The sequence below is a fragment of the Mytilus galloprovincialis genome, chromosome 4, assembly GCF_965363235.1.
Source record: "Mytilus galloprovincialis chromosome 4, xbMytGall1.hap1.1, whole genome shotgun sequence".
In the NCBI taxonomy this organism is placed as follows: domain Eukaryota; kingdom Metazoa; phylum Mollusca; class Bivalvia; order Mytilida; family Mytilidae; genus Mytilus; species Mytilus galloprovincialis.
The window spans coordinates 55,075,167-55,096,808 of record NC_134841.1 but is presented as its reverse complement, the minus strand read 5'-3'; the positions used below and the strand labels follow the sequence as shown (position 1 = coordinate 55,096,808).

The window sequence follows — 21,642 nt, the reverse complement described above, 5'->3', positions numbered from 1 at the left end:
TAAAAAATCTTCTCCTTTGAAACTGCTGTATCAATTTCAGCCAAACTTAGGCTAAATGAGTTTCAGAGTATCTAGTATAAATTTTATATTTCATATATTGTATGTCAGAAACATAGCTCCTATGGCTAAAATAGAACATAGGAGAAAATGATTTTTTTTTGCTTTTGAAGAAAATAGGACGATTCAAAGAACATTTAAATAAATTGAAAAGCCAAAATAATCATTGATGAGAGATTTAACCAAAAAAATTAAGGTGAGCGATTCAGGCTCTTGAGAGCCTCTTGTTTTTTTAAATGACAATTTTCAATTTATGAAATATAAAAAGGAAAAATTTATTCTTGAAAATTGATATATTAAAAGTAAATGTGTAAATGTTATGTATGCACATTGGGTCTTTTATAACTGTCTATGTGGTATGGGGTTTGCTCATTGTTGAAGGATGTATGGTGACCCATAGTTGTTAATTCTGTTTGCTGACTGTAAATCTTCATAACTGTTTATGAGATCTATTTAGTAAATTTGTATGTTTGGTGATGGGCTTAATTTCAAAAGATCTTTAAATAAATGTTATAATATTACATTAAGTATAAATATTGTTTCTATAGAATATCCTATAGCTGAGAAGGACATTGTGTGGTTGATATGGCTGAAATTTCCAGCATGGCCAGCCTTTGTAAGTACTTATTTTATATTTGTCATTCTAACATTTTATTGTTCTCGCCAGGGCCTTTTAACATCATGGTAATGTAATGCTATACCACGAATATGTGATGCTATCTGAAATTGTTTTCTTATAGTTATAGATAATGCTATGAATGTGTTGCTATTATATTAGAAACAAGATGGAATTTCATAATTTCCTATTTACCAGGATGGTATAAGAAATTTCTAAATAATAGACTTCATTTCTAAGGCTATTTATGATCCCTGATTAAGTTTATATTTTAAGCCAGAGATCTGATAACCAAGACTTCATTGGTTAGGTGTGGGCCAATGCTGCGTGTTGAAGACCATATTTTGGCCTATAACGGTTTACTTTTACAAATTGTGACTTGGATTGAGAGTAGTCTCATTGGCACTCATACCACATCTACTTATATATACATATGGAAAAAAGTATTGCAACACCTTGGTTTTTTAAAACTTGAAAATTCAGCCTCTTGTTTTGGATGGAATATGATAAAATATTTGTAGAATAATATTGAAACATAGTTTATGATAACATTGGCATTTATACGAACAAAAAATGTTTGAAAAAAAAATATTTATCTAACCACAATTTTAATAACAAAATGAAGTGTTTTTTGTACAAAAAAATGCATTTTACAACTTTTGCTGTAGTCGAACTTTACAATGTCAGACATTTCAAAATTAATCTTAAGATGATTGTTCACATCATGGTTGATCATTATGCACCAAAGAGTTAGTACTTTGTGCGCAGCCTCCATTCAAACGGATAACCTCCTCTTAACGTCTTCTGATTCCTTTCTTAAATCGACTAGTTTGTTGCTAAGGTAGCAGCAACCATTTCTGATGAAGGGTATTGTTTATTTTATGCCGTGTTTGAACTGGGGTGTCCTTTCGCGCACTTTACACCCAATAGTGCCCCATATATGCTCGATATGGTTCAAATCCAGGCTACGATCGTGCCAAGGAAGATGAACGGAATTCCATTTGAACAATGGATCTTCCTCCACAATGCTAATTTCCAACTTTGGCGAGCTCTGCACTACATTGGATACGGACAAATGTGTGTCTGTTTGTACAAAATCTCACAAAAACCATTAGCGATGTGTCGATCTCGAACAGTTCTTGTTAAAAGGCTCCTGTATACCCACCACTCTCTTTTTAGGATTGTATTATATGCAATGGGTTTCCTTCTAACCAACCTTCATTACGCTTGATTTTCCCTAGCAGATGGTATAGGGGGTCTTTTTGATCTCGGAAGATCTTTAACATTGTTTATTGCCTGATTTTTAAAATCTGCCATCTTGCTGCAGGTAAGAGTTGTGGAGGACCCATTACAAGGTTTCAATCACATAACTTTATTAAGTTGGTTATTTAAAGTGTTGAAAACAATGAGGATAAAAACATCTGTTTTGCTGTTTACGGGTACAGTAGCTGCATGTGCAGATAAGAACTTATCGAGTCAATATTTATTGATTAAACTCAGGTGATATTTAAATAATGTTTAAATAATTCTATTTTAACAAATTATATCACAAACAAATAAATAGTGTTTTTTTTATTTTAATTTCAATTTGGTGTTGCAATACTTTTTTCCATGTGTATATATTCATTGTCCTGTTTTAAAGCAGAACTTTAATAAATAAGTTTTAATGCAATTCATTTTTCGTTGTTATTCTGTGTTTATAGTTATCAAAGGTACCAGGATTATAATTTTGTACGCCAGAAGCGCGTTTCGTCTACATAAGACTCATCAGTGACGCTCATATCAAAATATTTAAAAAGCCAAACAAGTACAAAGTTGAAGAGCATTGAGGATCCAAAATTTATGCATTTTTCTTATGGTGGAAACTAGAAATCCATGCTCTTTCTCCTTCCAGGTCAGACGTGTCTACAGAAAAAAGCGGAGAATCCATAAGCTGTCACTTACTTTCATTGAAGGATGTACTAAAATGCCAAATAGGTAATTAGTTTATTAAGTACATTATAAATATATGTTGCAAGGTTATTGAACAAATAAGGTGGTTGAAATTAATAAGAGGTACTTAAGCTATAAGTGTTAACTGGCTTAATGAGATAGTTTACATAGTAGTAGTAAGAATGAAAAGATCTTGGAATTTTAAGTTGCTACTTCCTATTGCCATTAAAAATAACTATGATAGAAGTATTTGTACTCCCTTAAAAGTCAAATAAAATTGTTATTGTAATTGATTATGAGCCTAACATTTGTGTAAGATTTTCTCACTATGTTAGGGAGCCATTAATGTTCTTGGGCGCTTTGGTCAGGTTATTGTCTCTTTGACACATTCCCCACTTCTATTCTCAATTTTATTTTATTGGTTACCAGCAGCGGATGTTATTGCAAGGTGCATAAAGGGCATATATTTCTTTTTATTTTTATTGAAATTGAAGTTTTTATACAAAATTTCCATTTATGTCTATTTTTATACGACTGCAAAAATATAAAAAAATTTGGTCGTACATTGGTGTCATGTTTGTCGTCATTGTCAGCGTCGTTTTAAGACAGATGGTTTCCGGATAATAACTTTAGTATAAGTATATAGAAATCAATAAAATTTTATTTTTAAAGTTTATAACCACAAAAGGAAATTTGGGATTGAATTTGGGGGTTATGGTCCCAAAAAGTTTAAGAATTAGGGGCCATAAAAGGGGCCCAAATAAGCATTTTTGTAGTATCCAGTCAATAACTTGTGTAAAAGTGTATAAATTTCTCTGAAATTATACAACAAGTTTCCATACTTTAAAGGGGGGGGGGGGGGGGGGGGGGGGTATGGCTCAAATTATTTAGCAATTATGGAGAAAAACAAGGGTTTTTCTGGTTAAAGGACTATTTAGACAATTTAAAAGCAGTGTAAGGGAGGTAGTCCAATTCCATTTAAAGAATACTGTTATATTACCTCCCTTACACTGCTATAAAATTATGTATTAAGAAATGATGATTGTCTTGAGATGATTAAGCTGTAAATTGATTTTTAGAAGTTACTATTAATTAATATTAATTTTAACCCTGACTGTATGTCATTTTATATTTTAATATTTTATAATGTATTTAAATGAGTAGTTATTGTTGCAATCTCCATTAGAAATTTGAATTGAGATTATTTTTGGAATAAGGAAAAGGGGGAGGTGAAAAAAAATAGGGGGGGGGGGGGGGGGGCTACAATTTTCTGGAATTAAGCTTCTAATTTGGGTAAACATTTACAATTAATTCTCCATAGGCGGTAATGATAACGTTTTCCTCCGTTTCTCAGTCCATATCGTTTACTTGAACATGTATGATGGCTCATATCGAAGCTAATACATTTATACATGTCTGGTTAAATTTTCGGGGTGACAAGTGAGATTATTTTTTTCGCAAATTGCTGGACCCCGGAAGATGGTGAAAAATTTCACTCTCCTCATGAAATAATCCCAAAATTCTGATCATAAAATCCAATAAAAAAATTGTCCTTTCTAATAATTTATTTCAGGTCAAATCTACATATTTCTTTTCTCATCACATCAGCTCTTATTGTTCATTTATGTCCATTTTTAAAATCACAGCATTCACAATTGTATGGCGGACTAATATTTTTTTTTGATTACGTCATCTGAGTTCCTCATCTCAAGGTCTATTAGGGATCCTGACCCATCTTTAGGCCCCATGCTGCTCCAAGATCCCTTGCAATTTAGCCTGGAATACTGGACCCCAGTTTCCGTGTATTGCCACAAGTGGCATTGCAATAGTCTTGGTAGTATAGAGGCTTTGTACTTGCAATGCAAGGTTTACGCACGTGACTCTTCCTTTCACCTACAAGTAGGCTAGCTGCCAGCAGCAGTATATCTAATAGCCACCACATTAGATGCATTTCACTACCCTATGGTGTAACAACACTAACACACTCTTTTTCTTCTACCGCTTTATAAATGAACTTGTCTGCAGCAGTTCTCCAAAACCGCTTGTCAATTTTACCTAGGGTTTTATAAAATGTTAGACTAACATGTGTAGGGGAGCCATCAACCTTTCTTTTGTGCATTGGGGTCTATTAAGGGGTATTTTGAGGGACATAAAAAAGGGAGTGGTTTACTATAGAACCCTAGGGGATATAATTTTTTTAAATTTTCAAATGACCGTAACTTGAAAACTAAGTGATAAACACATGCACCCTTCAGAAATGATTACAGGACAATAAAACAAATCAAATGAAATACAGAGTGCATCCCTGGGGGTCATCCCCTCCCCCTTCAATTTGAGAATATGCTATTATCTTGTAAACGGTAAAGATCCCCACCTCTAAACCATATATATTCTTGTATGGGAAAATAAAACAAATCAAATGAAATAAAAGAGAAGTACCTGGGGTCATCCCCACCCTGTTCAATTTGAGAATGTGCTATTATCTTGTAAACAGTTGAGATCCCCACCCCTAAACCCTATATATGGGACAATAAAACAAATTAAATGAAATAAACGGGAAGTCCCTGGGGGTCACCCCCACCCCCTCTTGTTTAAAAACTTGTAAACGATCAAGATCCCCACCCCTAAACCATATATATTCTTGTATGTGACAATACAACACATGAAATGAAATATTGGGAGAGTCAATGGGGGTCAACTCCACCCCCTCATGTTTGAAAACTTGAAAATTGTGGAGATCCCCACCCTAAACCATATATATTCTTATATGGGACAATAAATCAAATCAAATGAAATATAGGTGAAGTCTCTGGCAGTCACCCCCACCCCCTCCTGTTTGAAAACTTGTTCATGGTTGAGATTCCTACCCCTAAACCATATATATTCTTGCATGGGACAATAAAACAAATCAAATCAATGAAATATATGGGAAGTCCATGTGGTCACCGCTACACACTCCTGTTTGAAACTTGTAAGCAGTGGAGAACCCCACCCCTAAACCATATATATTCTTGCATGTAGTATCTTGCTAGTAATCACTAGCCAGTCCAAGTTGAACCCTGCTCGTGTGGGTGCACTTGACTACAATCTTAGTTGACTAGGATTTTTCAATACTTCCATATTTTAGTCCACAAAAAGTGCCTGAAATTTTAAAGATATATTATATAACTCCAGATAAATATTTTATCTTTCTTTTTTAGACTGAGAGTAACATACAGATGTAAGACTGTTGTTCCATTCATTGATAAACAGAAACAAAAGTTTATTGTAAGTCACTTCTTACATATAGAAAATGTAATAAATTTGCCATTGTACCAAGCTCTATGGCCACAAAAAAATACCTAAAAGGTTAACATGCAAGTTCTCAGGTATATTTGTCTTTGAACATCAAAGCAAAAATAGGTTTTTCATCAGAGATTTTGTGGTATAAAGAAAATAATGATTGAAAAAAGTACTCACATAGATATGCATACCTTATTTTTGATTGAATGTTATTAAGTCTCAATGATAAAAATAGAGGTTCTAATCCATCTCAATTTATAGATGGTTAACCCTCACTGGTAAATTAGATATGTATAGTATCCAATAAAAAATTAAGCAAAATATTTTAAAATAAAATGAATTATTTGTACCAATTAAGATTAAGATCACCCCCACCTTTTCCTCCCTAAACATTCTTAATTGTTACTAAATTGAAAGTTAAGACATTGAATTACAATTTATAGGACCAGGGAGAGAGTAGTATCTATGATCCTGAGATGAGGAGGAAGTTCAGGGAAGCATGTGAGAAGGCAGAGAGCTTCCTCCACCAGAGGGCTCTGTCTTCTCTCAACAAAGAGGAATTCTCCTTTTTCTCCAGAGAAAGTGATGGTTTGTATTAAACAAAATTTTGAAAAGTTAATTTTAATGCAAAGAGAGTTATACAGTAAAACCTGTTTAAACCCAACCTCGTCTGGTCTTAAGATTTTGTTTGGTTTTGGCCGATGTTCGATTTTGTTAGGTCAAAACACATACAATTTGATATGACAGTGCTTAAGAACATATTTGGTTGATATAGGTTTTTTGTTTATGCAGGATTCGGTTTAGCCATGTTTCACTGTATTTCTAAAACTTTGTTTTGTTTATATAAATGATAGATTGAATAGAAATGATAATTAGACAACAGATAATGATTTTTACCTTTCATAAAGTTATACAAACAAGAAGGTCCAAATTCAAATAACAAAATAAGAACAAAGATACCCCCACAAAAAAGCATACAGTTATACAGATTTTGAAACATCTATTATAACATAGACTGATAACGTCCTGAAATTAAAAAAAAACTTTTCAATTATAGATGAGGAAGAGATAGATAGTGATACTAATATGCAAATAAACAGTGGACCAAACTCATCTGATACTGAAAACCGACTCAGTGACACAGAAGATGTACTATCTAGTAGTCCTTCACCAAATTATAACTCCTTGGAACCATCAGCAAAGGAGATAGCAAGGTACTTCTTTATCATAATTGATGTAGGGCTTTTGCCCCTGAGTGACATAGAAATACTGATTGTCTGTCTGTCTGTCTAATCTTGTAGGCCACTTAATGGTTACAATCTTGTAAAACATTAATGAAACTTATATCCTTCTAAGAACTTATTATGCCCCCATTTAGGGGCATTCCGTTTTTAGGTATGTGTGTCCGTTTGTTTTTCCATTCGTCCATAATTCTGTCTGTCCCGCCTCAGATTAAAGTTTTTGGTCAAGGTAGTTTTTGATGAAACTGATGTCCAATCAATTTGAAACTTAGTACACATGTTCTCTATGATATGATCTTTCAAATTGTAATGCAAAATTTGAGTTTTGACAACAATTTCACAGTCCACTAAACATAGAAAAGTGCAAGTGGGGCATCTGTGTACTATGGACCCATACTTATTTTCTAAGCGCATTTCAGATGATAAAACTTATTAAAAGAATACGTTTCTCTCTAAAAACTTGTAGTGTGTGTGAAATAGACAAAGCAGCTGTTCACATCACTGGGTAGATTTCAAACTTTTCTATTTGTATTGAATGGGAAAATTTCATGAGGAATTTATTTTCAATACTAAAATAAAAATACAAAAATATCTCTTTGCATACTTTTTTAATGGAAACTTGTACTTCAGGCCACACCAATTTGATAAAAAAAAAAAAAAGGGTGAGCGAGCAAAATTTTTTTGTTTTTAAAAAATTCTTGAAAATGAGTTTTTGACAGGCGAGTGGGTCTGCAAGAGGAGCGAGCGATATCTTTTTTTTTTTTAAAGTATTACCGGTACACGCCAGTTTTATCAAACAGAATAAGAAGGAAAAGCACTGATGTTTTGATGCAAAAGGCCTGTTATCCCATTTGAATACATTATTCTGACTCTAAGCAAACAACTGTAGACTCATTCACCTTGCAGAAGAAAATATTTGAAAAAAAAACTGTTATATGTTAATTAGAAATGGCAATACCAATGACCTTCACAAATGTAAAGAGCATGCAAAACACATGACAATTATTAAATTGATACTTTCAGTTTGTAACTTTTTGATGAACAGCCTTTTCTGACAATGTTTAAGGTTTAATTAAATTCCACCAAGAGCTGTTCAAAAAATAAATGTATGGGAGGGGGGGGGGGGGAGGAAGGCACTTTTTATTTGACCACCCCATCATTGACCATGCATACATTTTAAATTGGATATTTCATTTAAACGTTTAAGCAATCTTTCTTAAATACCCACCGCCCATCAAATTTTAATACAGGTGCCTTTTGTCCTCCCCCCCCCCCCCCCCCATACAATTAATTCTGGAAAGGCCCTAAACAAAACATGTGATTTTCTCATGGTTGAAGAATTTTTGGTTGCCTATAATTGCTTACATCTATTTCTTTTGAATTTTGGTGGATAGTTGTCTTATTGCCAATTAACCACATCTCCTTATTGTTATATTAAGAGCTGTGCTTGGAAACTAAAAGACAAACAGAAGGATATGTGTTCTCATCAAAACAATTGTAAGATGCACTCTGGGAATGAATAAATTTTTAATATCGGATAGATTTTATTTTGATAGTAGGATTTTGACATATTTCATAGTAAATTGCAGTAAATTGCAGTCTTTTATGGATGTGATCTATATACCACCAAGCATTTTGAAGTTTATTGTGCACAATTGTCCCTGATTCTAAAGTTTCTGAAGACCACCCACACTCTATAGTACACTCTATAGTACCAGCCAGGTCAATGAGGTCAATGAGGTCACAGTCACACAACAGTTTCTTTGGGCCTATCAATTTCTCCTTGGTTTTTTAAGAAGTTCTATTGTTTTTTTCATTAACACATTTTTTTAGGGGGGACCTGTTGGTAATTCATTTAAATTATTGCTTGGATTGGAGGGTGTTCTATCTATTTCAAAATTCACAAATTTACAGTTTAACTCTACCAACACAATAATATCTATGTCAGTCAGTGCCAACATTGATAGGTTTCTTTTTTTTTGAAGTTTCGGGACAATAACTTATGTTTAACTGTATGGATCTCTCTGACATTGTACCACAAGGTTCCATGTAATGAAGGGAAGGCTCGGTGTTTGTTTGGGGTTAATATCCCTGAACATTTAGGAATAAGGGGCCAAAAAAGGGCCAAAAGAAGCATTTTTCTAGTTTACAATAATTTGTGTTTAAGTGTATGGATCTCTCTGAAATCATATTACAAGGTTTCTTACTACAAAGGAAAGGCTTGAATTGAGTTTTGGGTTCTTGTTCTGAGGGGGTTTCAATAAGTGAGGGGCCAAAAAAGGGGGCCAAATAAGCATTTTTGTAGTTTTCAATCAATAACTTTATATAATAATAATCAATATACTACAAATGGATGGTTATATGGGTAACAGATCAAACCATTAAGAAATAAGGGGCAAATAAGGGGGGCAAGGGGTTTTCTGGATAAAGGACAATTTTGGCAATTTAAAAGCAGTGTAAGGGAGGTAATTCAATTCCAATTAAAATTCAAAGAATACTGTTAAAATATGTTTGATTACTTGATTACCTCCCTTACACTGCTTGAAAATTATGTTAAATGAAAGTTATAATTGTCTTGAGTTGAGTAGCTGTAAATTTATTTTTAGAAGTTACTGTTAATTAATATAAATGTTAACCATGACTGTAAGTTATTTTATATTTTAATACTTTATGATGTATTTAAGTGAGTAGTTATTGTTGCCAACTTAATTAGAAATATTAATTTAGATTATTTTTGGAATAAGGGTGTATTGCTCAAAAGCAAAAAAATATTTTTTTAAGTTCATTAGAACACATTCATTCTGTGTCAGAAACCTTTACTGTGTCAACTATTTCATCACAATCCAAATTCAAAGCTGTATCAAGCTTGAATGTTGTGTCAATACTTGCCCCAACTGTTCAGGGTTTCGACCTCTGCGGTAGTATAAAGCTGCGCCATGCGGAACATCTGGTTTAATGTACATAATCATTCATATCCTATTGCAGAATAAGAAAAATGACAGAGAAACAGTCAAAACTGGTGGAATTTGTCAAGTCAGAAGAAATGAAGGTAAGATAAAGTCACAGCTTCTATTGAACAAGTTAGAAAAGCTGTCTCACAGCTTCCATGGATCTTTCTGTGGAAGAAGGGGCATTAGGCTTTATCCCTGTCCATCTGTATAACCCAAAAAAGTAACTTTCAGTTCTCTAACTTTGTTTGCCTCAACCTAATGTTATAAAACTTATACACAATGCTTATTACCACCAAATACAGATCAAGTTTGAATTTGGGTGGCATCACTTTTGACCTTCTCGAGTAATGTCCCTTTATAAATAATTCAATTTTGGATATTATGTGTCTTCAGATTGGCTGACAGTGTTTTGTTTATCAACCCATAGACATAATTGTGTCATGTGACAGCGACGTCATCAACATTTATTCATGGTTTACTTAGTCTTAAAATGAAATTTAGAATTGAATTATAAGGAATAATTGTAATATTTTTTCTGTCTATTCGAAATAACGTAAAAAATGTTGTGCGTTATTCAGTGTGAACCACATTTTTAATTTTTTCTTCATAGACATAAAAAAATATTACAGTCATTCCTTAAATGGAAAAAATTGCTAAATTATCTGTATATTTTCAAACATACACATTCTTTGTTTATTTTATATTCATAAATCATCTACTGGCCTTTTAATAATGTCCTTTTCTAATGGTCCAGAAAAATTAGTTGAAATATCAGAACAGGTTTGGCTAGCTATGATTTTTTAAAACAGAATATTTCAGATATTCATGAAATCATGTTTGATGCTCTACAGTTGCTAATTTTTCCTTTAGTAAATAATCAGAAGAAAATGACTAGAATATAAATTTGATGCTGTACAGTTATTATGCCCCACCTACGATAGTAGAGGGGCATTATGTTTTCTGGTCTGTGCGTCCGTTCGTCCGTCCGTCCGTCCGTTCGTCCGTCCGTCCGTCTGTTCGTCCGTCTGTCCCGCTCCAGGTTAAAGTTTTTGGTCAAGGTAGTTTTTGATGAAGTTGAAGTCCAATCGACTTCAAACTTAGTACACATGTTCCCTATGATATGATCTTTCTAATTTTAATGCCAAATTAGAGTTTTTACCCCAATTTCACGGTCCACTGAACATGGAAAATGATAGTGCGAGTGGGGCATTCGTGTACTGAGGACACATTCTTGTTTTTACTTGTATTAACTAATAAGAAAGCATGTTTAGTGAAATAACTTTGTTTTGCAATTTAAAATTTCAGAATTATCTATTGGATATTTTTTATGAAAGAAGAAAGAGTGAATTACATCAAAAGTTTATTCATGGCACAGTGAAGGAGAAAAATAGTTTGCGGTATGCAGGGTTTGGTCCAATTTACAATGAAGAACAGGTATGCTATGGTAACAAAAAATAGAAAACAAAATATGATAATGTATAGCTGACTATGTGGTAAGGGCTTTGCTCATTGCTGTAGGCCATACGGTGACCTGAAATGTTTACTTTCTGTGTCATTTGGTCATTTGTGGAGAGTTGTCTAAATGGCAATTATACCAAATCTTCTTTTTAGCTCACCTAGCCCGAAGGCTATTTTATATTTGATATTGAATACAAATAACATAATGATATGGATTAGTCAAAATTATTAGTTTTGAAAATGATAAGAGCCCCCACTACAATTTCAATAACAAACATGGCTGGAAATTAACAGACCTTCTAAATACAATTTTTTTTCTCTTATTTCTTTCTTATTGTACTCTATAGTGCAGTCTGGCAGGTTCAATTTTGGAGAATAAAAGCGTGAACCATACAAGCCTTTATTCAGTATATAAATTTGATGAACAGTTTGAAGTATCTATAATAACAAATTATAACATATTTGTATTTCAGGAAGAAGAAATTGTAGAAATATTGAAAGATTGGCTTTATGAATTACCAAAGAAAGATATCCCTGATATTTCTTATGTTCTGGATGTTTGGATACCTGAGGTAAGATATCCCTGATATTTCCTATCTTCTAGATGTTTGGACATCTGAGGTAAGATATCTCTGATATTTCCTATGTTCTAGATGTTTGGACATCTGAGGTAAGATATACTTGATATTTCATATTTCTAGGTGTTTGGACATTTGAGGTAGGATATCCTTCTTGATATTTCCTATGTTGTAGATGTTTGGACATCTGAGGTAAGATATACTTGATATTTCCTATGTTCTAGATGTTTGAACATCTGAGGTAAGATATCCCTGATATTTCCTATGTTCTAGATGTTTTGATATCTGAGGTAAGATATACTTGATAATTCCTATGTTCTGGATGTTTTGGATACCTTAGGTTAGATATCTGATAATTTCTATGTCCAGAAGTTTTGGATACATGAGGTAAGGTGTACTTGATATTTCATATGCTCTAGATGTTTTGGATACCTTAGGTTAGATATCTGATAATTTCTATGTCCTGAAGTTTTGGATATCTGAGGTAAGATATCCTTGATATTTCCCTTGTTCTGGATGTTTGGACATCTGAGGTAAGATATCCTTGATGTTTCCCATGTTCTGGATGTTTACTTATGTAAGATGTACTTGATATTTCCCATGTTCTGGATGTTTGGACATCTGAGGTAAGATATCCTTGATGTTTCCCATGTTCTGGATGTTTGGATATCTGAGGTAAGATATCCTTGATGTTTCCCTTGTTCTGGATGTTTGGACATCTGAGGTAAGATATCCTTGATGTTTCCCATGTTCTGGATGTTTGGATATCTGAGGTAAGATATCCTTGATGTTTCCCATGTTCTGGATGTTTGGATATCTGAGGTAAAATATCCTTGATGTTTCCCATGTTCTGGATGTTTGGATATCTGAGGTAAGATATCCTTGATGTTTCCCATGTTCTGGATGTTTGGATATCTGAGGTAAGATATCCTTGATGTTTCCCTTGTTCTGGATGTTTGGACATCTGAGGTAAGATATCCTTGATGTTTCCCATGTTCTGGATGTTTGGATATCTGAGGTAAGATATCCTTGATGTTTCCCATGTTCTGGATGTTTGGACATCTGAGGTAAGATATCCTTGATGTTTCCCATGTTCTGGATGTTTGGATATCTGAGGTAAGATATCCTTGATATTTCCCTTGTTCTGGATGTTTGGACATCTGAGGTAAGATATCCTTGATGTTTCCCATGTTCTGGATGTTTGGATATCTGAGGTAAGATATCCTTGATATTTCCCTTGTTCTGGATGTTTGGACATCTGAGGTAAGATATCCTTGATGTTTCCCATGTTCTGGATGTTTACTTATGTAATATATCCTTGATGTTTACCATGTTCTGGATGTTTGGACATCTGAGGTAAGATATCCTTGATGTTTCCCATGTTCTGAATGTTTGGACATCTGAGGTAAGATATCCTTGATGTTTCCAATGTTCTGGATGTTTGGACATCTGAGGTAAGATATCCTTGATGTTTCCCATGTTCTGAATGTTTGGACATCTGAGGTAAGATATCCTTGATATTTCCCATGTTCTGGATGTTTGGACATCTGAGGTAAGATATCCTTGATGTTTCCCATGTTCTGGATGTTTGGATATCTGAGGTAAGATATCCTTGATGTTTCCCATGTTCTGGATGTTTGGACATCTGAGGTAAGATATCCTTGATGTTTCCCATGTTCTGGATGTTTACTTATGTAAGATGTACTTGATATTTCCCATGTTCTGGATGTTTGGACATCTGAGGTAAGATATCCTTGATGTTTCCTTTGTACTGGATGTTTGAATTCCTGAGGTAGAATATCCTTGATATTTACAACACACTCTTATTTTTTATACTAAGACCAATCATTTAATTTCAATATTGTGCTTAAATGAAATGTCTTCGACAATTCTGTATATTGAATTTGTATGTTTAGCAAGGATTATGAACCAGTTCCAACAAGTAGCAATATTTAAAAAAAAAATCAAAAATCCAGAAACTAGTTGTAGAAATATAAGCTGACCTTAACTTTCAACACTGCCATACTTTCAAAGTAAGCTAAAAGATGTTTTAAAATCAGTTTTTTATCATTTTTTTAAAGTAATAAAAAGTAAACCTGAAAGTTGTGAGTCAAAAGAATTGTACATAAAAAAACATATATACCAAAAGTTCTTAAAACATGATGAATGATTTGATCTCAAAATCTTTTTTCAATTAAACTCTTATTTGATAATGAGTCATATATGTTTTATTTACAGGCAATTGTATATGCACTAATTAAAACGAAATCCTATGGCAGAACGAAAGCTAAAGAACAATTTTATAAAGGTGTTTATATGACAAAGAGTGAGAGAGAGAGACAACATCAATCGTTAATGGAGTTTCGCGGTTATACGGCTGAAGAAAAAGAAGAAGCTTTACAAAAGTCACAGCAAAGGATGGAAACCTTTAAATATAAATATGGTTTAACATAGAAACATTGAAACTAAGTTGTCTTTACTTTGTGAAAATTTATCAAATTATCATTGAATTATAGTAAACCAGCTTATTTTCATTTCTTTCCTGATTAGTACAATTAGTCAAATATAAATGGTCTTGAATATGTAACACCTAACACCTGGGTTTTCCCTTATATATTTACATCAGGATATTCAGGAAATCATGAAAATAAATTACACCAAAGCTGGCTGAAAAGGGCTTAACATGAAATAAAGTGTGCATGGTTTACAGTATAGCTGACTCCAATCAATAAATCACATCATCACTGATAAATACAGACATGCTCAGAGTGGGGAGGAATACATTTTTTTTTAAGTATAACATACAACAAAGTCATCTGTCCACATTATTTGGTGTATATTGGTATGAATTGATAGAGGATTTTGAATATTATAAGAAAGTCTAGAAATTTAATCAAGAAAAAAGCTTTAACTTTAGACCAGGAAGATAAATGTTTTAAAAATTTGATTGAAGACTTTTGGGATTTTAATTGTGTAGTCTATTAAAAAAAACTCAATGTATTTTCATTTTTTATATCAAATTCCAGTATCAAATAAAAACCCAAAGGAGACTCTTTACTACTTTGCATTTGGAAACAGTGTCAAGGTAATAAAAAATGCTTTGGCACAAAGTTACACTTTCATAATCATAATGATGACAATCATTACTGAATTATTTCTTGTAAAAATCATGTTTTTTTTTTACTAAAACAGAGATGTAGGATGTTTCATTTTACATATGGGACAATGAAAACAAATCTGTTGGATCAATAACACCTGTTAATTATTTTTATTTTTTTATCTTTACACGAAATTTTACAACTAAAACAACAATCTTTGTTTATAATTGAATTGAAATACAGTTGATCTCTTGTTCTAAGCAGGGGTTGACTGGAAATTCAATTAGCTTTGAGATATGTTATAAAGTACATATGTATATGTTTCAGACCATACAAGTATTTGGACCGTACGCGTACAGTCCGGACCGTATACGTATACTTGTACGGTCCAGCACGAGCTGACCATCGTGACATGTGATTGGAACTTATGTGTTAAATTTAAACAAACATTTATCACAATCTATATTTTTATTTTTATAAATTGTTATCATTACAATTAGATGGATAAAATGAACAAATGAACAATTGAAATTAAATATTTGTTTAATTGTATATCTGAATCCTATTTTGGTAGTCTCACCCAAGGTGACACTTGCTACCACAATTAATGATATATTTTTTACATTTACATGTTTGAGTTCATTCATGTTCCTTTGCATCTGCATTTTTTGTAAAGTTTCTAATATTCTAAACAATTGTTCTCCCACATTATGTTAAACTTTCGATATCGTCAATTTCAATGATCATAATTCAATTAATGTATTACTGATCGACATGCTAAAAACAAGATATTAACAGATTTAGTTAGCGTGAATTTTTTAAATAGTTAAAAAATAAAGTTTTTATTTCAATTACAATTGAACTTTTCAATATTAATTTGAGAGTTAAGTTATGTTGATCTGTTACATGCATTTGTAACTTATAAACTTAAGCAACTTCTTAATTATATTAATCAGATTGTACGCGTACGGTGCGTCCGTCTGAGTATTTTGAAAAAGTACGCATACGGTCAAGACCGTACGCGTACGGTCCAAATACTCATATGGTCTGAAACACATATATATAAGAAAAAGTTAAGTGAAGTCTGTATGCTGGTAACATATAAGAAAATTATTAAAAGATAACGATTTCAATGCATCACTTTTTTAATAGTTATTTCACTGCTTTCGCAGATCTTCAGGTAATGTGACTTGTATACATATATAACAATTGATTGACGTTAACAATAGTATGACGTTTTTTCCAGAGGAAGAAAGAAGAATTATTCATAAACATTCTCAACCCGGGATTAAATGATAAATGATATTGTAATTTTAACGTAACATTTTGAAGACTTAAAATGACATTAGTAGTCTCTCTTGTATTGTTAACGTCATACTATTGTTAACGTCAATCAATTGTTTTATATGTACACAGGTCACATTACCTGAAGATCTGCGAAACCAGTGAAAGTACTAGTAAAAAAGTGATGCATTGAAACCGTTAAAATCTTTAATAATTTTCTTCTATAAGTCTGAAAATTACACCAAACAATGTTAGAGTTAGATTTTTCTGCTGACAAATTTTTGTCCGTCCCTCTGTGGGATTCGAACTCACACCTTTGATACACTACAGCACCAATTGCTTAGCCTCATGTCCAGCCCTCTAGACCACTCGACCACATCCGCTATATAAAAAATATAATTTCAATAGTCATAGTGTTACCTTGTCACAGAAGGAGAATCTAGAGATAGATATAAGACATGTGTTTAAGTGTGTGAAGATGTTATATTGTTATTTTATACACAATGTATTTTTTATTTTTTTTAAATATATATTAGTGTTGTCAAATCGTACAATTTTGCCTAACCGGTTACTTGGATCCTCGTTTGACTGATTAACTGGTTAACCGGTAGTTTATGTTGATGTTTGAAGGCCTTATCTATAGTACCCTACACATATATATAGAAGATGTGGTATGAGTGTTATATATGTAGGACTCAAATCTATGCCAGGTTCCAAATATTTGGCAGATTTCTAATCTTTGGCAAATGTGACGTTACAAACGCCAAACAACTAAAATCTATGGCAGATTTTTGTTTACTCTAAATCTATGGCAGATCTTGGGGAGAGGGTACCATATAACGTCACAATTGAATATAACGCCATATTACATCTTCACCGCCTCTAACGATGGCGGAACCCATAGATTTGAACACCATTCAAGATGAAGATATTTCCCAGACAAAAATTTGCGGGTGGTTTAAAGGAAGATGTGACCTATTATCCTGAAGATAGACCAAATGTGCTGTACTGGCCGAATCCCGCGATGAATAATGGCGCCACTATTTTCAGTACCACATGTTTTAGAGAAGGATTTTTTGGGGCCCTTTATAGCTTGCAGTTCGGTGTGAGCCAAGACTCCGTGTTGAAGGCTGTACCTTCTCTCATTGGCACTCATACCACATCTTCCTATGTCTAATTAGTAGTGGTTTACTGTCTTCGGTTAGGCAAAGTTTATAAAATGATATATAAAATTACCAGATACAAAATTGATTTAAATCGTCATCTAATAAAAAAGATGTTTAAAGACATGGCCCCGTTGTCATACATTTCCTCTTACCTGCTTACTTAAGACAAGTCATTGGTCAAAAATGTACTGCATTGTTTTCCATTTGCACAAAACTTGCCATAGATTTGGAAACAACATAAATCCGCCATAGATTAGGAAATTACAAAACTTGCCATAGATTTGGGATGGCATGACGTCACATTTACCACAGATTAGGAATCTGACATACATTTGGAACCCACCATGGATTTGAGTCCTACATATATATAATGTTACAACCTTCGGTCATCCAAGTCATACATTTAAGTTTTTATGATACGCTGATTTGAAGTTCAGTGTCCTTTGGTATTATAAGGCTTGTTTGTGAAGATTCTTGAAAAAGTTTGACTTTTAATAATCAAATACACCGTATCAACTATGGCGTTTGTACTAAATTCAGATTGAAAAGTTAAAAAAAACCTTCTTGATCTCGTAGAATTGAATATGTTTGAAACTGATGATTCTTTGATTTTCTCTTGTTGTCTCCAAAAATAATGTGGAGTGTTTCAATTTGAAATGATTAAGCCAAAGCTTGTTACTCACATAGGTTTGCAATTCACCATTTTTGAGTTAGCATTTCATTTTAAGTATGACAAAGCCTTGCACGACAGAGATTGCACATTCAGATGTAGGTCGACACAATATAAGAACAAAAATGAAATAATAAAGTAAATCGTAAAACTTAATCCTATTACTGATTTAAAGTTACTGTTAACAAAACATATATACTAATTATGTTTCCTTTAGATCTTGCCCAAAGCTGAGAGACAAGTTCTAAGTAATTTTTTTTATTAACAATAGCAATCAATTTACTGGATAATTGATCTGTAAAATTAATTACCAGGTCGACAATTTTTTAAGACAACATAACTATTTAATGATTTCATTACAAATTTATATCAAGTCTATCAAAATTGAAAAAAAAAGTCTGGTTAACCAGTTAGCGTTTTTTGGTATTCGGTAGTTCAAACGGTTAACCAGTTAACCAGTTAACCGTTGACAACACTAATATAAACCCAGGTTAGTGTCTTCCTTCAGTGATTTTCTTTACCAAATCAATGACTTTATAAACATAGTCTGAGAGGTTTAATAATGTACATATGCATACCCAGGTCCTCATCTCCCTTCAGATATCTCCTTATGAGTCTGAAATCCATGACTTTATAAACATAGTCTGAGAGGTTCAATAATGTAAATATGCATATCCAGGTCCTCATCTCCCTTCAAATATCTCCTTTATTTCTGATTTTGTATGATTCTGAATCCATGAATTTAGTTGTAAACATTGTCTACTTTATTGCTTAGGTTTTTTTTCTAGAAAGAAGGCTATGGGAATAACCTTAATCCAATTCATTAATTAATTTTTTTATTAATTCAACATGTTTACAGCTTAAAATAATACAAACAATTTATGATGTCAAAATCAAAGAGGTATTATAATCATTTAAATGCAACTTTTCAGTTTTATTGGTTTGAAAGTTGTCATTATGGAAGTTAAGTGCTAACTACAATTTTCTGCTACACTGGGTTTAAAAGAACATTTTATTCACATGACTCTTTTCATAAGACTGCAAAAAAAATTTGGGATTGTATAATGGTATGATGTTGTCGTTGTCTGCGTTGTCTGAAGACATATTTGGTTTCAGGTCAATAACTAGTTTATGTGAATGGATCTTTTTGAAATTTATTAAGAAGGTTCAATACCACAAAAGGAAGGTTGGGATTGATTTTGATGATGGTGGTCAAAACCGTTCAGAAATTAGGGGCCCAAAAGGGACCCAAAACAAGCATTTTTCTACTTTCAGGATAATAACTTGTGTATAAGTATTTCAATTGCTCTAAAATTTTACCACAATGTTTAATATATATACCACACATAGAAGGTTTGGATTAATTAAGGACCAACAAGGGACTAAAAACAACCATTTTTGTAGTTTCTGGACAATTGCTTGTGTTTAAGTTTATTGATCTCTCTGAAATTGTATTGCAAGGTTCCATACTACAATAGAAAGGATGGGATCGATTTTGGGGTTAATTGCTCCAAGGGGGATTCAAAAAGTTTGGTGGGGTTCCATATTTTTTCTTTCAAATTTCAAATTTTTGAAGTTTCAAGAAAAAGTCTTTGTTAGGTCTTGACATTTGTTTTGTGTCAGAAACCTATTTTATGTCAAAAATTTTATCAAAATATAAATTGAGACAGTATCAAGCTTGAATATTGTGTCCAAACTTGCTCCAACAGTTCAGGGTTCAACCTCTGCGGTCGTATCAGGCTGTGCTCAGTGAAGCATTTTATTGTCCGTTTGATTTATGAGATTCATGTAATTTCTTTGATTATTGTTCATTCTAAAGTTGTTAATTATAGAATAACTGATCGAAGAATTCAAATGGAGAAAAATATTCAACGAGTGACCAAACAACACATTAATTCACAAATGCACATAGCACACGAGTTAATTATCAGTGTTGTTCAGTCACGAGTTGAATATTTTTTCGATATTTGAATTCTTTAATTAGTTATTCTTTTTATTACATTGGAAAATGGCTTTTTTTTTTAAAGAAATTAATGTAAAACATGTAAGGAACTATATCTTTTTTCTATGCATTCACAATTTGTTTTGATCCGCCGTTATCGACATCTTGACAACGCCTATTGTTGTATGATGTCAGAGAGTGATTAACCATGTTTATTTAACTGGGAAATCAATGTAATTCATTGCAACCAATGTAATAATCTTTAGTTAATCATTGTGTTCATTTGTCTTTGAAAAAAACTAGTCACTGAATCTGCTCCAATTTTGTGGGATTTATTTATGCTATTTGATTAGACAAAATAGGTTTAAGGTAGTATTATCCATATAAAATGTGCCATATTTTCCAAACCTTTTGTTTTAAAAAAAATCTTGTTGACCTATCATTTTTATGCCCCACCTATGATAGTAGAGGGGCATTATGTTATCTGGTCTGTTTGTTTGTCTGTCCCGCTTCAGGTTAAAGTTTTTGGTCAAGGTAGTTTTTGGTTAAGCTGAAGTCCAAACAACTTGAAACTTAGTACACATGTTCCTTATAATATAATCTTCCTAATTTTGATATCAAGTAAGAGTTTTTATTCCAATTTCAAGGTCCATCGTACATAGAGAATGATAGTGCCAGTAGGGCATCTGTGTACTATGGACACATTCTTGTTATTACATTTTTTAACACCTCACAAATTATACTACATATTGACAAAGACTATTTTCATATTACTGACTGTTGACTCCTGATCATATAAATTGTTGACTGGTTACCTACCAAGTCAGGTAAGAGCAAGCAAAAGATGTAAAACCAAGCTTTCAATCGGTACAGTTTTGGGGGGAAATTGCCTGCTTAACATTTTTTTCGCTACAAAATCATCGGAAAACAGTAAAGTTTTGACTTGACGGAGTACCATGATGTCCAAGGTAACCAGTCGACAAATTATATAATCTGGAATCAAGTCGGTAATATGAAAAAAGTCTACTTCTATTGAATATTAAAGGATTTCTGCCTGGAAGAGGAAACATGTTCTGTTATCACTGATATAGATTTTTATGCCCCACCTAAGATTGTAGAGGGGCATTATGTTTTCTGGTCTGTGCATCCGTTTGTTCGTCTGTCCGTCTGTTCGTTTGTTTGTCTGTCCCGCTTCAGGTTAGAGTGTTTGATCAAGGTAGTTTTTGATGAAGTTGAAGTCCAATCAACTTGAAACTTAGTATACATGTTCCATATGATATGATCATTCTAATTTAAATGCTGAATTCGAGATTTTATTCCAATTTCACGGTCCACTAAACATAGAAAATGATAGTGCAAGTGGGACA

General features: G+C 32.8%; 1 protein-coding gene across 5 annotated transcripts in view; it reads left to right on the top strand.

Annotated features, from left to right (window-relative positions):
- LOC143072465 (uncharacterized) overlaps positions 1–20,884 on the top strand; it is a 57,971-nt gene extending 37,087 nt beyond the window's left edge. For all 5 annotated transcript variants that reach the window (XM_076247388.1, XM_076247390.1, XM_076247391.1 and 2 more), the window contains exons 7-15: positions 606–673; positions 2,568–2,650; positions 5,806–5,872; positions 6,331–6,475; positions 6,945–7,101; positions 10,114–10,177; positions 11,385–11,513; positions 12,011–12,109; positions 14,354–20,884. In XM_076247388.1, coding sequence (XP_076103503.1) covers positions 606–673; positions 2,568–2,650; positions 5,806–5,872; positions 6,331–6,475; positions 6,945–7,101; positions 10,114–10,177; positions 11,385–11,513; positions 12,011–12,109; positions 14,354–14,569 — 1,028 coding nt within the window. In that variant the 3' untranslated portion in view covers positions 14,570–20,884. The remainder of the gene's footprint in view (positions 1–605; positions 674–2,567; positions 2,651–5,805; positions 5,873–6,330; positions 6,476–6,944; positions 7,102–10,113; positions 10,178–11,384; positions 11,514–12,010; positions 12,110–14,353) is intronic.
- Positions 20,885–21,642: the final 758 nt, after the last annotated feature.